General features: G+C 55.9%; 3 protein-coding genes across 3 annotated transcripts; 1 reads left to right on the forward strand and 2 right to left on the reverse strand.

Annotated features, from left to right (window-relative positions):
• Positions 1-1,009: 1,009 nt before the first annotated feature.
• Positions 1,010-5,764, reverse strand: LOC134152756 (C-type lectin domain family 17, member A-like). The gene is made up of 10 exons (XM_062598353.1): positions 5,689-5,764; positions 5,029-5,079; positions 4,420-4,545; positions 4,242-4,292; positions 3,723-3,848; positions 3,217-3,270; positions 3,015-3,104; positions 2,293-2,462; positions 1,716-1,825; positions 1,010-1,303 (listed from the first exon to the last, which is right to left on the reverse strand). Exons 1-10 carry the CDS (start codon positions 5,762-5,764, stop codon positions 1,168-1,170), a joined length of 990 nt encoding a protein of 329 aa, XP_062454337.1. The 3' UTR covers positions 1,010-1,167.
• Positions 5,765-7,114: 1,350 nt separating this feature from the next.
• On the reverse strand, positions 7,115-11,215 carry LOC134152822 (C-type lectin domain family 17, member A-like). Its single transcript, XM_062598497.1, has 9 exons — positions 11,103-11,215; positions 10,612-10,722; positions 10,395-10,493; positions 10,258-10,308; positions 9,811-9,900; positions 9,049-9,162; positions 8,814-8,965; positions 8,267-8,376; positions 7,115-7,786 (listed from the first exon to the last, which is right to left on the reverse strand). The coding sequence occupies exons 1-9, from the start codon at positions 11,200-11,202 to the stop codon at positions 7,654-7,656; spliced, it is 960 nt and encodes a 319-aa protein (XP_062454481.1). The 5' UTR covers positions 11,203-11,215; the 3' UTR covers positions 7,115-7,653.
• On the forward strand, positions 8,679-13,670 carry LOC134152823 (uncharacterized). The gene is made up of 2 exons (XM_062598498.1): positions 8,679-12,341; positions 13,156-13,670. Exons 1-2 carry the CDS (start codon positions 11,933-11,935, stop codon positions 13,431-13,433), a joined length of 687 nt encoding a protein of 228 aa, XP_062454482.1. The 5' UTR covers positions 8,679-11,932; the 3' UTR covers positions 13,434-13,670.
• Positions 13,671-14,317: the final 647 nt, after the last annotated feature.

Genomic DNA, 14,317 nt, shown 5'->3' on the forward strand with positions numbered 1-14,317 from the left:
ACCCTCCTGCATCCCAGTACTCCCCAGCTCCCACCTCCATCCTTGGGGCCAGCCTCCCCCATCCCAGTGCTCCCAGTACTCCCCAGCTCCCCATCCATGGAGCTAGACCCCACCCCACCCCATCCCAGTACCGCCAGTACCGCCAGTCCTCCCCATCCATGGGGCTAGAGGCTCCTTAACCAGCTTCACTTTCTTTTGGTGGGTGTGGGAGGGTCTTTTCTTTACATATTTTGCAACGGCGTTTTTCAAACCTGGTGCTAAATCAGGACTTTTTTTCCTTTTTTTTTTTTGGGGGGGGGGGTGGAACACGAGGGAGTTTCCTCAGCCCCATTTTCAACTCAACCCCCACCGCAGAAGAAACCCTGGGAAGGTCTTTGAGACCTTCCCCGCGGACCGAAGGAATGTGGCAAAAAAAAAAAAAAACAAATAAATAAATAAAAACGTGGATTTGAGGCCAATTTGGATGTCGGCAGGAGGCTAGGGGTTATTTTTGGCGTTCGGATGGTGTTAACAGGGTGCTGTGTTGTTTTCTTTTTCTTTTCTTTTTTTTTTCCCTCCGTTTCGTCACATTCACCCAGGAATTTTCAAGAGGAGCATCATGGGGACAAAAGGAAAAAGAATAGTTTGCGTGATGTTTCTTAAGAAAAAAAAAAAAAAGTTTTATTTGAAAAGAATCCACTGAACTAGCAGATTTACAAGCGAACCGAACTGGGTTCCCCTCCTCCAAAAAAAAAAAGGGGGGGGTGGCAAAGCTCAGCCTTTGCCGCGGATTTGCAACCGAGCGGCGCTGCTCATATAAGGAAGAACCGGGCGGGTTTAACGCAGCAAAATTATCTGACGGAAACCAGCTTTTCGGAGCAGCAAGCCGAAATCGCGGTGCAACGTCACGACCGGTTGCTACGCAGCTCTAAAGGCTGGGTTGGGGGGGTGGGGGGGAAGTGGAGGTTTGACGATGCTGAAAAAAGTGAGGTTTGTGGGGTTTTTTTTTTTTTTTTTTTCATACGCACCGTAAGCGGGTTTTAATCTGGCGGCTCAGTTCACTCGCCGGGGATTTTAACCCGAAAATGTAATTTTCCCGGGGTTCGAGGGTGTTGGCGGGGGGGCGATGCTCGCAAGGACGAGCCGCAGCGGCCGGTACGCGGCTCCCTCCGAGCCGCCCGGCGCGAACTAGCAGTGCCAGGACTTTTCGCAGATCCAGCGGTGGGCGCGAGAGCATCTGTCGTCGATCCAGATGCCGTCGGGCCCGATGCTGCCGCAATCCTGCTGCTCTTTGTCTTTATTTTTTCTCCAGGTGTTCCAGTAGCTGCCGGGAGCAAAAAGTCACCGCCGGCACCTGCGGCCGCTCGCTCCCTTCCCTTTTTAAACAGCGATTAGCCGCCAGCACTGGCCCATCTTTCGAAGGAAGAGGGGAAGTTCGGATTTCGAGGGAAAGGGGCCGCCTCGTTCCCTTCTAAAAAGGAAGCGGCACGCCGACGCTTTCCCCGGCGGATCTTTTCCTGGCATTGCTACTGCGCCAGCCCTGGCGCCGTATTTGGATACTCGCTTGTGGGGCTGATTCTCCCCTTCCCGCTCTCAGCAGCTATTGAAAAATCCTCCCGGCTTTTAATGCCGATTTTTTTTTTTTTTTTACTTTCACACACGCACACACTTTGCGACGGAGCCGAGCGCCGGAGTTTCTTTTCCCTTTAAAGCGGAGCGCGGGAACCGCTTCTTACCTGATGCTCAGGGCTTCCCCATTAATCCAGAGCCAGATACCTTCCTCCAGCTTGTCGGTCACTCCCAGCCAGTACGTGCTGCTGCTGTTAATATTGTCTTTTAGGAAGTTCTAGAAGAGCAGAGCGCGTGAAAACAGCAAAAAAAAAAAACAAAAAAAAAAAAAATCAAGCCGGGGGGCTGAGGAGGCTCGCCGGCTGTTCAGAAATTTGGAGGAGCTCGGCAGCGACGTTCGCTTCGGAGCGCCGCGGCTCCAGCGCCTCCTGTCCACGCTTCGTCTCCAGGGTGCGGGAGAGCCCGCTGGAAAACGGGGCCGTTCCGACCCTTCCTGCCTCTATTTTTGCCCCGTTTCCTCTGAAAAGGGCTCACGTGGGAGCCAATTGAGCGTTTGGCTGTGCGCCCTTTCCCCCCGCCTCCGAACTGCTCCGATCTCGGCTGATTTGCCCCAAGAATCGAGCTCTCGACAGTCCTACATCAGCACCAGAAAAGCGGGAAGCAGACCGCATCCATCCTGCTGCCCTGCGCCGTGACCAGTTTTCCCGGTTGTCCGGATCACCGGCCGCCCCCAGGCCGACTCACCTGTTCCTGGTCTGTGTTAACGACGACCAAGTGAGAGCCTTGATCCGCGCAGATCTGCCTGGCGTCCTCCCAGCTCATGGTCTCCGTGGAGAAGGAGTAGCAGCTCTTCTCAAAGATCTTCCAGCCGGCTGAGCACCTGCTGCTCTCCGGAAGGGCTTTGCAGATCAGTGCTGCGGGGCGAAATCCACCCTCAAATCCTGGAGGAGACCCCAGCTTACGCTGCCTCTTAGCAAGCCCACACATCTAATTTTTTTTTTTTTTTTTTTTGAGGCCGTAGCATCCAGTTTGTTTCCAGAAATCTAATCATTTCCATCATGGTTTTGCTGTTTTAATCATTAGGCACTGATTTACCAGGAGGATTTAGCTGGTTTTAGATGGATTTTCTCCCCTCCAGTGGTGGTCCCAGCAGCTCATGAGCATTTCTGGTTTCTTGACGGCTTCACCGAAGCTGCAGAGGAGCCAGAGCAGGAGGCCTACGAGCTCCCTGGCCTACCTGGTTTTCTCCTCCTTGTGCCAGAAAAGCTTTTTGGTCCATCACGCAACCCATCTCAGCGCACGGTCCAGCACTCTGCCTCCTACCACCTGGGATCGCGCAGACCTACCCGTGTTCCCCATCGTCGAGAAACCGGCCAACTTTCCAAGGCAAAACTGGAAGATCATTTTCCCCCCGACACCTGACACGTGGCCAACAGCCAAGATGGGGGCAACCCTGCAGCTCTTACCTGTGATGTCCTGTAGCTCCTTGTAGTAGATGGACATCTTGGTCCTCATGCGGGCTTGTCCCCGTCGCGTCTCGGCCAGCTCCTGCAGCACTGGGGAGCGCAGGGCAGCGGGTGAGACGATCCCACCCTCCACCTGGAGCCAGCACTTCCCGCCGCTAACCAGAAACACCTTGGCCACGGAGGTCGGAGCTCGAGAACTTACCGCTTTCGGAGTAGTTAGAGCTCAACGTCTTCAACTCCGCCGCAAGCTCCGAGTCTGGAGAGGAAACCAGAGAAGACTGCAAGAACGAATCCGCTGGGCGCTTCCCCCGAGCGGCATCTAAAGTGAGTTTGTCCCATTTTGCCCCTTTAGGCTGTGTGGGTGCCGGGGTGGCGCTCGGCAGGGAGCTACAACTCGTGTGCCTACAGCCGGATAAATCACCGGCTGCGTCAGGTGTTTCCGACTGTAGAGCCTCACGGGCGATCGGGTCGTTGTACCGTCACGCGTGCGTACCAATCCGCCGCAGAACCGAAATCGGTTTACGGATAGGGACACGCTTAGCTGCTCTGCCCGTGCCTAAACTTCACGCATCCTAGGCGCTAGCTGAACACGCACGCCTCGTTCTTAATTGCGAGGAAGGCACGGTTTTGGTGTTCAATCCCCTTCATCTTGCCACTCCAGGTCCCTTCTGCGTCAGGGCCAGGCGCACGCGTGACGGCGGCACTTACATTTCACCACGACGAGCGCGAGGACGGCCGCCCACATGGCGAAGCTCAGCACCACCAGGACGTAGAGGATCGCCACCCGCTTCTCTCGGCAACCTCTTCCCACGCCGGCTCTGGCCTCTGAGTCACCTGCAGAGAGCAGCATCCATCAGGGCCGCAGCTGCGCCCGTGGAGATGTCCTGCTTTCCCTCCCAGGGAAGGATTGGGAGATGATACCCATTGCTTCCTCCAGAGGAGCTAATTGGAGTAATCAGGCAGCAACTTCATTGCTGGTTCGTTGGAGAAGAGGCTGATCAACGAGGCTATGGGTCTGGGGGTGCTTGAAGACCTCGTTGGCCTTCCCTCTGCCTCATACTCCACCACCACTGTGGAGAAGCCCCACCTTCACAGTGACACTTCCATAGCCACGTGTGTGACCCCCCCCCCATGTCCGTGCGTGTGACCCTCACATCCATCCACATGACACCCAAATCCACGTGGGCAGGAATTGGGGCACGATGAACCGAAAAGTCTTGGACTCACCCGTTCTGATTGGACTCGAAGACGCTGGTTTCCCTGCTAAGACATAAACCCCTGGAGATAAGAAGGGAAGCGTCATGGTAGCCTTTCTAGGAGGTGTCACCGGGGCCACAGGACCAAGTCCTGCCCGGCAGAGACCCTCGGCTTCCCACGAGATGAAGGAAAAGGAGCTGGGCATCACCTCTGCCTCCCTTGTTCCCCTGGCTTTGCAGGTCGTCTTCAGCCGGCAGCTTCTTGTGGTTGTGATCGGGCTCAGAGAGCGACACGTCGTCGTAGTCGTCCTCGTCGACAAAGCTGTCGGGGGAGTCTGCGCGGAGAAGGAGCCACGTTTTTAACTGCGTTAACTGCGTTAACCTTGCAAATCCGAGCGGGCTCGGCCGGCGGGTTTGGCACCTGGGTGGTGCCCAAGCAAGCGGCTCAAGCTGCCGTTACGATGCAAGAAAAGTCAAATTTTTGGCAATTGTTTTGGCGAAAAATGCCAAAAAGAGAGCGTGGACAAAAACAACCGAAAAAGGCCTTCTGCTGACAGGTCTCCAAGCATCTTCAGGAAGCCATTGCAAGTCAATCTGTTGTAGCAAAAGTGAAGTTTGGAGCAAGGCAGAGAGAAGGGCCTTTTTTTTTTCTTTTCTTTTTTTTTTTTCTCTCTATAGGTGCATTTTAGCGAAGGAGCTGAAAATAAAGCCCCAAGGAGGCACCTCGGGGAGTTCTGCTTTCCATCAGCCGGCACCCCGGGGCACTCTGCAGTACGTCACGCTTCGAAAAGCCCCGAAAGGAGGACACGATGCCTTACCTGGTCGGAAGGAGCCCACCGGTGTCATTTTGCCTGTGATGGAGTAAACTCCTGCAAAAAAAAAAAAAAAAAAAAAAAAAAAGGAAGAAAAGAAAAGAAAAAAGAAAAAGGAGAGGAAGAGAGAAGGAAAATATTTAGGAGAATTAGAGGATTCTTGATTGCCCTTAGTACCCACTTGGCAGTTTGGAGGAAATTGCTGGTGCCACGATTCGCCCGGATTTTGTACGCGTGAAGCCCCGCGCGAGCCGGCCGCTGGCGACGGCACAAACTGGGGTAACTGGTATTACAGCACTGGCACTGGGTTGCCCATCCCGCCGCTGCGGTAGCGCCGGGATCCCGGCGGGGAAGAAAGGAGCCCGGCCGCAAGTTGGAAGCGAGCGAGCGAAAGGGGCTCGCAGGTGCGTTTCGCTAATCGCCGGCTCTCGGTGGCAGAGGGAAATAAAACTCGCAGCCGGGCGCCCGAGGGGCTTGACGGGCCCCAAAACCCCGCGGTGGAAGCGGGGCCCAGCTGCGTGTCGCCGTGTAGGTGCACGTGCGAAACCCGCGGACCCCTCGTGGGCTCCGACACCCGCGGCGCGGATCGGGTTCGGGTCTTGCTTTGGCCGCTGCGCCTTACGGTTCGGCGCGGGAAAAAAGAAACCCGTTTGGAGGCATCGTTACCTGCTTGTCTCACCAGTCGCTTGGCTGGAGGAGGTGGCGGGCACAGCCAGTTCCCGTACGTCTCCTGTCCGGCCATGCTTTGCCGGGGCGGCGGGGAAACGGGGCGCTCACCAATGCCGGGGAGCAATTACGTCACCCGGTCCCGGGCGCGCGGGCCACCTCCTCCGCGCCTGCTCTCGGCACCTCGCTTTGGCCAGCGGTTTCACCCCGGGGTTTCGGTTCCTCTCTTTGCCAGGGCCCCGGCGAAGAGCAGCATGCAAATCGACGGAGAAAGGCGACCGGAGGCGCCCGCCGCTCTTCTCCCGGCTTGGCCGAGCTCCCACGCCGGGGGGGCGGCCGCCGTGCCCGGCCGTAGCGGAGGGAAGGGCCCGAGGGCGGCTCCAGGCGAGCGTTTCCCACGGGCAGAGCGCCGGGGCGAGCGGCTTCGCCCGCAGCGACGTCAGCTCAGGCCTCGCGGAGCGGGCAAAAGCATCCGCGGAAGTGGCCGCCGCTGAGCCGCCGGGACATCCTCTGGCTCGTCCTCCTGGAGCCCGGAGGGAGGCAAGGAGGGGAAATAGCAAAAAAAAAAATAAATCTCGCGCGGTTCAGCAAGGCTCGGGGAGGCAGCGTGAATTCGCCATGGGCACCTCTCGCCAAGGTTGTTTATAGGTGCTATAATTAAAAGCTTCACCCATGCAGCAAACCGCAGCGCAGGGAGGGAAGGGAGGAGGCCGCCGGCGGCTGCGTGCTGAAACACCCTCGGTAAGTCCCACGGGTCGCTGCCGGCAGCATCGCCCTCCCCGCGGCCTGGCGGGCACCGTTCGCACGGGTCGCCGGAGGCCAAACGCTCCGCCGGGATGCGCGGGACCGTCGGAGCCTTGGGCCGATGCCTCGCACCCCGCGTTCGTCTGGGCGAGCAAGGGAAATCTGTTCACACGCGCTCGCTAAAATAGCTGCGTGCCGTCACGCCCCGGTGCCCGCGAGGCACCGATTTGCCTACGTACCCTGGAAAACACAGCGTAACGGGGGCAGGAGTTTTTTCATGTTTTTCCCCCCCTTCTCTACTATTTTTTTTTCCTGCTGCTGTCACAGGGAGAAGCTATTCGGCAACATCGCGACCAAAGCGATTTATTCTGATATAATCAGCCAGCTCCCAGCGGGGAGCTTCGCGGTCAGGATCGACTTCAGCTGCGCAACAGGTAAAACTAGCTACTAAGCACCCCCAAAACGTTGTCCAACACTTACAAATCACCACCGTTTCCCCAGGATGCTGGATAAACAACAGCTTAAAGGCTCAGCTGCATCCAGCAGTTATTATTGCACCTCTGAGGTGGGTCCCCATGCTCAAGAGCGGCCCACGAGCAGCCCTGGCTCCTGCTCTCACCCGAGGCACTAAGTAGCCAGACTTGATTCCTATGCAACGCAGATTTATTGTGAGCTTAGAGGAGGGAAACGTGCAGAATTTGGGGTGGAAACGTGCAGGAAATGTTCACAGCGCAGCACACGGTTCTGGGCCAGTCGGGGGAAGAGTCGAGGCGGAGGAACCGGGATCCTTGTCGCCGGCAGCGGGCTCGCAGCTGCGATCCGGCATCCGTCACAGGGCGATCCCACCGTGATGATTCCTTTAACACCCGATTTTGGCCCTTTTATCAGCTGCTGGGGCATCCAGGCTGCATGGGCACCTCAGCCTGTTTCTTAGCCCCGTTTCGTTCCATTTCTCCTATTTTGAGCATTTTTTTTTCCACCTTGCAGGGCTGTGCTTCCTCCATGACCGGTAGCTGCCCATCGTTGTGCTCTCGTTAGCCCTGGTACCTCTGTTTTCTGCCTATGCTCATGTGTTACAGGTTTTCAAGCTTAAAGTCTGCTCTGGATCAAGAGAGTCCCGGTACCGAGCTCGGCTTCATCCAGCAAGTCCCAAAGGAAGAGGAGCAGGCCCCAGGCGGACAGCCCCACGGGCGAAGCGTGAAACCAGCGCCGGGGAGCAGGCTAGCAGCTCCGCTCGCAGATAAAGGGCTCAGCTTTGGAGCAGACGGCGTCGTTCCAGTGCCCGTTGGCATAGAGGAAGGCGCAGTCCTCGCCGTAGTGGCCGACGTTGTTGGGTTCGCCGCTGCTCCAGAGCCTGGCAGAGAGGAAAAAAAGAGCAGAGCCGCACGTGAACAGGCTGGCGGTGTGCAGAGATTTTTTGGGGGGTGTGGGGGGGAAGCCCTCGCCAGAGTGCCGGCAGCATCCGTTGGCTCTTTAATACGTTTGAGCGCAAACCAAGAACGTGGCCTGGCACAAGTCGTGGTTGCTCACGCGGCGTTTCCACCTCGGTTTTCCCAAAGCAGCGTTTTGGGAAGGAGGCAAATCCTGCTTGAGCCAGGGCTGCTCTGCACCCCTTTCCGTGCTAACCGGTGCTTCCCCTCTCCAGACCCGTTTTGGGCCGATCGGCAGCGGGAGACCCCAAGCTGCCAGGGATATCGCGTGCAAAGAAGGAGATGGTGCTAAGAGGGGCGAAACGCTCCGCTAAGAGCATCCTCGGAGCGAAAAGGGAGCCGAGGCCAAGGCGATGTGAGTCTGCAGGGCGATTTCCCCCCGCAGCAAGGCTGCCGAGATGTACCTGAGAGAGAGCGGGCGGCCGTCCACCCACTGCCAGTCCCCTTCTTTGTGCATGTCGGTGAGGCCCAGCCAGTACGTCTGCGTTTCCATGATCTGATTTGCCAAGAATTTCTACATGGGGGAGGAAAAGACAGTGGAAAAAGGCATCGCAATACAAAGCAGGGGGCAGAAAGCTGCCAGGATTCACAGCCAGCAAATCCTTCCCACACCCCCTGTGTTTTGGCCATCACGATTTGGGGCTGTCCGTCACAATTTGGGGCTACCAACATGCAGCTGGGATGTTTTTTGGGCCCCTCTCAGTGCCGAGACCAGAGCTCGGGGCAGGTGTAACAGGGTGAGCCCCTCTCCCTGCGGAGAGCAAGTGATGTCTCCAGTTGGAAATGGGAGCGATGGGAGCTGCTGGAATTGCAATTCTCTTTTCCCTGCTGCCCGGGCAGTCTTGCTGTATACAGCGTCGCTCATTTTTTAGCCTTCAGCTTTCTGTTCACGACGCCCAACGCGAGCCTTTGCCTTTCACGAGGGATTTACGGCAGGAGCACTCAGCTTACGTTCTCCTGCTCGCTGTTGATGATGGCCAGGTGAGAGCTGAGGTTGGTGCAGAACAGCTTAGCATCCATCCAGGCTTTCTGGTCCGTCGAGAAGAAGTAGCAGGTTCTCAAGAACTGCTGCCAGCCGGCCGGACACCGCGTGCAGATAACTTCTACGAGGAGCAAAGTGCACGCCTTGCAGAGAGCCGCCGCGGGGGTGAGAGCCCGGCCCCTGGCCCCGGCAGCATCCCCTCACCTGACACTTGGCGCATCTCCTCCAGCACGCCGTTCAGCAGCGCCCGCATCGTGCTCTCCTGGTGCTTCAGCTCAGCCAGCTCCCCCGGCGCCGGCCACGACGCCGTCTGTCCCTCTGTCAGGGGCAGGCAGCGTGGAACTGCATCCCTTGCTCGGAGAGCCGCTCCAGCTCTCTGCCTCTCTCTCCTGGTTCTACGCCCGAGCTTTTTCTGGGGTTTTATTCCCTATTGAACCTTTTCTCTGGGCACTAAAACCTTCTAGCTTTCGCCCTCAGCGATCTTTTATTCTGGTAGCCCCACAATCACACCTGCTTATCAGCCACTTCTCAATCAGAGAGAGTGCCCAAGCAGGGCTTTAACTAGTTTGATATGTTATTAGGTATTATATATAGAAAGGAGAAAAGCCTTTATCAGCTCAACCTAATTAAGACCTGGTTTGGGCACTCCTAAGTCCCCCCCTGTTACTTCCAGCACATTTTAGGCATCTTTGGGATCAAGAAAAGCCTAATAATATGCCCCTTCTGCAAAATATTAGGAGAGTTGTTGAGAGCCACCGTTTTAACTCCCAATTCATTGAAAATGGGCTCTTCGGAGCTTGAAGCCACTGTTTTAACTTGCAATTCATCAAAACCAGGCTCTCCAAAGCTTGAAGCTTTTTACAGCAGACTTGTAAGAGCACCGTATCTTCGGCAGCTTGGTAAAAAGCTCAAACCGGGGATTCCCCCTCGGAGGGAGCAGCCAGGCGCTGGGAAGAGCTCTCTCACCTAGGACGCGGAGGCGATCCGACAGGGCTTTCCCACAACCCGCTTCACACTGCGTCATCTTCGCCCTCATGTTCTCCACTTCTTTGGATACTGCCAACGCCAGAAGGAGGAAGCGTCTGAGCTTACGCCGCGTTCACGCTTCGGGCCACGGCGACGTTACCCGCTCCCGCTATTTTGCACGAGACTCGCGGGATTGCGCCGGATTCCCTAAGGCCGCGTTCCCGGGATCCCACCTCCGCTGGCGACAAACCGAGCGCCTGACCCACGAACATCACTGAGAAAAGGCAACGCGTCCTGCAGCACCGCCGCTAAGGGCTCAGCGACCCACAACGGCAGGACGCCTTTCCTGCGTCCCCCAAAGCTTACGGGTGGCCCGGCCTCAGCGATTTTTAGAGCAGCTCCCATGGCAGGACGCGCCACCGCCGGAGAGACTGCTGCCGAACGTACCGTTAAGAAGGTGGCTGTGAAATGCTGTGAGCTGGCTGGACATCTGCTGATCTGGAAGAACAAGAGGAGCTTGAGACACGCTGGGGGCTCGCACTGAACCAAGGTGGCCGCTTCGGGAAGGGGCGGCCGTTTCCTACCCATGAAGTGCTGGACGTGCGACAGGTTCTGCCATGAGCTCGCGTGGATTTTCTCGTTCCTCAGCCTCGCTTCTTCCAGAGCCTCCCACATGGCATTTACTGGCGGAGAGGGGAGGAGAAGGGATCCTCAGGTTAATGCCAGATCCTGGGTGAGAGCCCTGGTTCGACGGTGCTGAGGAACCTCAACGTGAGCCGAGAGGAGCACCACGAGACTTACTTTTCTGAAGACTGATGACGATGACAGCCAAGAGCAGCACAAAGCAGAAGGCCAAGAGGATGTATAGGAGCGCCACAGCTCTGCCCTGGCAGGAGGCAGGGAGGCACCAAGCTGGAGGAAGTGACAGCAGGTTTAGGCTACTCAGCATAACTCACCCCATCAGCATTTCACATGGGGAGAGATTTTACACCCTGAGTACTGCTCTCCAGAAGAGGACAAAGAGGCTGCGTTCCTCCCCAAATAAAGTAGTTATGGTCTCTCCTACTGCCCCGTTCGCGCTCAGACTTCTCACTCTTAGAAACTATCGATCGTAACCCAACAGTGCTACCACGTGGCAGCATTTCTCTCATGGGATATAAGGCCTTTCTATGGATTAGGGCAGTATCAGATTATAGTTTCACCGAAAGGCAGTTCTGGAAGCACTGTAATCCCTCCTGTTTCATATGTCTCCAGCCATAGATCTCTTACCCCCAAGATCATCTCGCTGTTACCTCCTTTACGTGCTCTCTTCAGCTCTTGATCTTGCAATTCCATCATCTTGGTCGTCTCCCATTCCTTGTAGGAGCTGTGATCGTCTACAGTTTGTGACATTTCTGACCTGTTTTTTTTTTTAATATGGTCCCAATTTATGCAGTCAGGAATGTGCATCAGCCCTTCCGGGGGAAGTGAATCCTTGTGTTTCATAATTCATATCTGAAAAAAAAAATGCACAGTCAGGAGCTTTGGACTGCCTGTTGTGAATGGCATTTCGCAGCTGAAGACCCTGCAGCGCTGGGTCCGTGGGCCTCAGACTCTTCCCTGCTGATTTACAGGGGGTGACACTTAAAAACATGCCATGCTCATTAGACGAGGCTTAAGCCCCACCAGATGGGACCTGCTGAAGGCTTCACATCAAAGCAACAAGGACTAGCCTTCAGCAACTGGTGTGCTCCAAGATGAGCACCTGCTTTTAGCATTTCCAGTGGAAATTTATTGCCCGCATACTTTAACCCCTGAGTGGGAATCAGCACTTGAGGAAAGTTTCAGGGTATATTTTGCCTCTGAAATCTTTGAGGCTGGACCTCATTTCTTTTGGGCCTCTCAGGCCTGATGGGAACGTGCTGGATCCTGCTTTGTTTGCCGTTAAGGTCTCCAGAGCATCTCCTGCACCACCTAGATAAAAGCTCAGGGGTGATTTCTATCTGCTGAACGCCGAAAGCCTGCTTTCCAGCCTAAAAGGACCACAAAAAAGCCTCTTGCCCAGCTGCCAAGAGCCTCGGACAGGACACATGGCCCCACGAGGCTGGCAGTGCCACAAGGAGATAGCCAGCGGCTCTCCTTCATGCCCAAAGCTCTCGAGAAAGACCCCCAGGGGGACGAATCCACGGTCACAGAGCAGTCCAGAGGGAGCTGCCATCCGACCAGGCTGCGCGGAAACAGCTCAGCACTTTCAGTTCTGTCACGAGTGCAGAATCCACACGATCAGCACAAAGTGCTTGCAAGGAGAGTCCTGATGCTTTCGGCAGTGACGTGTCTGCCGAGGAAGGCCAGGACGGAGCGAGGGCGCGAGTCCAAAGACCCCACTGGCTGGAGGAAAGGGAAGCTTGGTAGGATGAGGAATCCACGGGTATTTCTCGCTGTGGTCTCTCTGCTCACTAACATCTTCGAGGTCCGGGCTGTGGCTGTGGCTCTTCCAGCCATGGAAGTGACTGGGAATGAAGAGATCACGAGGTCTCCAGTCCCTTCTTCACGTAAGAAGCTTGCAGTCCTGACAGTACTTACATCTTCCAATGGCATTTCCTCAATCCCTTGTTCAGGAAATTATTTTGTTGATGTGATTACTTTGTTGAGGGCCTGGCAGCATGGCCTGGCTTAGCACAAGGCATCCCCTGGCCTTGATGTCTCCCAAAATGAAGCTTAGAAGGTCATAATTCATGAATAACTTCCAAACCGTAGACTGATTCCAGCCAAATTTGTCAGCGCATGGCAGTTCATGGCTCACGATGGGCCATGTGAAGTGCGAGGTGGATGTGATATGATTTTGAAGCCCCCGAGGGGACCTGTGGAGCCCAAACTGACCTCCAGCTCAAAGCAGGGCCAGTTCCCAGCCAGTTGCTCAGGATCACGTCTGCCTAAACGCAGAAAACCTTCAAGGACAGAGTTTGTGCAGCTTGCCCAGCTGCCAGCTCTTTTCTCCTTACATCCATGAGAATTTCCAGTTCATGCCTGTTGCCTCTCATCCTTTCACTAGGCTCCGAGCATCTGGCCTCATGGATGGAAACAAACTTCTCCAGGCTAACCTGGTCCCATTCCCTGTCCGTCACATGCTCCCTATTGCTGAGGCATTCCGCTGGGCTCTCCCATTTACTGATCTCTCATCCTGGGGGCACCAAACTGGTTTCAGTACACTGGCTTCAGGAGGGCTGGACAGAGGGGTGATAAACCTCTTTTCCCGCTCTGCTGGTTCTCCTCGCCTGATCTGGCCAGGGTTCAGCTCAGCTTCCCACATTTGCTGCTCAGAGCCATGAGAAGCTTCCTTCTTTCATTGAGTTTCCTCTTTTCTAGTGGCTGCCACCAGTCCCGAGCGGAGGGGAAGTGTGGTCGGCAAGGCAGGACTCTTCTACTCCAGCCAGCTCTGTGGCCTTCCTCGGAGAGTCACGACACTCCGCACCGCCAAGGCTCCTGCTGCTGGCCGACGGGATGCTTCGCAGCAGGAGACGCCGCCGATTCATCCCATCCGGTCCCTTTTGCCTGATTTTTTCCCGTTACTGGGAAAGGAGAGCTTAAAACAACTCAAGGGGGATCCTTGTCAAGCTGAAGGACTTGTTCCCCCTGCATTTTAGACCTGCGTCACTGCTAAAGATGCAACCGAGCCTTACTCCGCATGCGTCATCCACATTGCGACAAGACCATCGGGGTGAAATACTGCCGGATCCTCTCTACATCAAGCTTAGTCGGCAAGGCCAAGGTAGGGCCAAGTTGGAAGTCAAGAGGAGAACTGAAACATCAGCTCCAAGCCTTAACCCCTCACCAGTGTTTACACCTTCATCCTCTTTTATTTAAAAAAGAAACCACATATTAAAACGCAAATTCCTGGTTTGCAGTTGTCCCCACTGATGCTTCAGCTCCTTCTCAGCACCTCCAAGGCTTTGGGGAAGCTTCCAAGTTCCCCCAAATGCCATGTCCTCAGGGACCACTGAATCTCCCATGTCTGCATCCCTGGGGAGTGGAGGACCCAGCACCCCAATTCTCTCATCTTTGGGGAAGCTGGGACCCCCAACACCCTCATCTCATGGGATCCCAGGACCGCCACTACCCCCGCACCAGGATCCTTGAGGAACTAGGGACCTCCCTGTCACCCTGACACCCTCATCCCAAGGGATCCCAGGACCCCCATAGCCCCCATACCCAGGTCCCTGGGGAACTGGGGATCCCAGGACACCCACTGCCCTCATACCCATGTCTCTGGGGAATTGGGGACCTTCCAACGTCACACCTCAGGGGATGGAGGTTGCTCCATTGCTCCCATACCAGGGCCCCTGAGGAAGCTGGTACCCCCATCACCCCAAAACCACCATCCCAAGGGATCCCAGGACCCCCATACCTGGGTCCCTCAGGAAGCTGGGACCCCATCACCCTGATAAACTCATCCCAGGGGATCCCAGGTCTCCCACTGCCCCCATACACAGGTCCCTGGGGAACTGAGGATCCCCATCACTCAGATACC

Source organism: Rhea pennata, chromosome 33, assembly GCF_028389875.1.
Source record: "Rhea pennata isolate bPtePen1 chromosome 33, bPtePen1.pri, whole genome shotgun sequence".
Taxonomy (NCBI): Eukaryota; Metazoa; Chordata; class Aves; order Rheiformes; family Rheidae; genus Rhea; species Rhea pennata.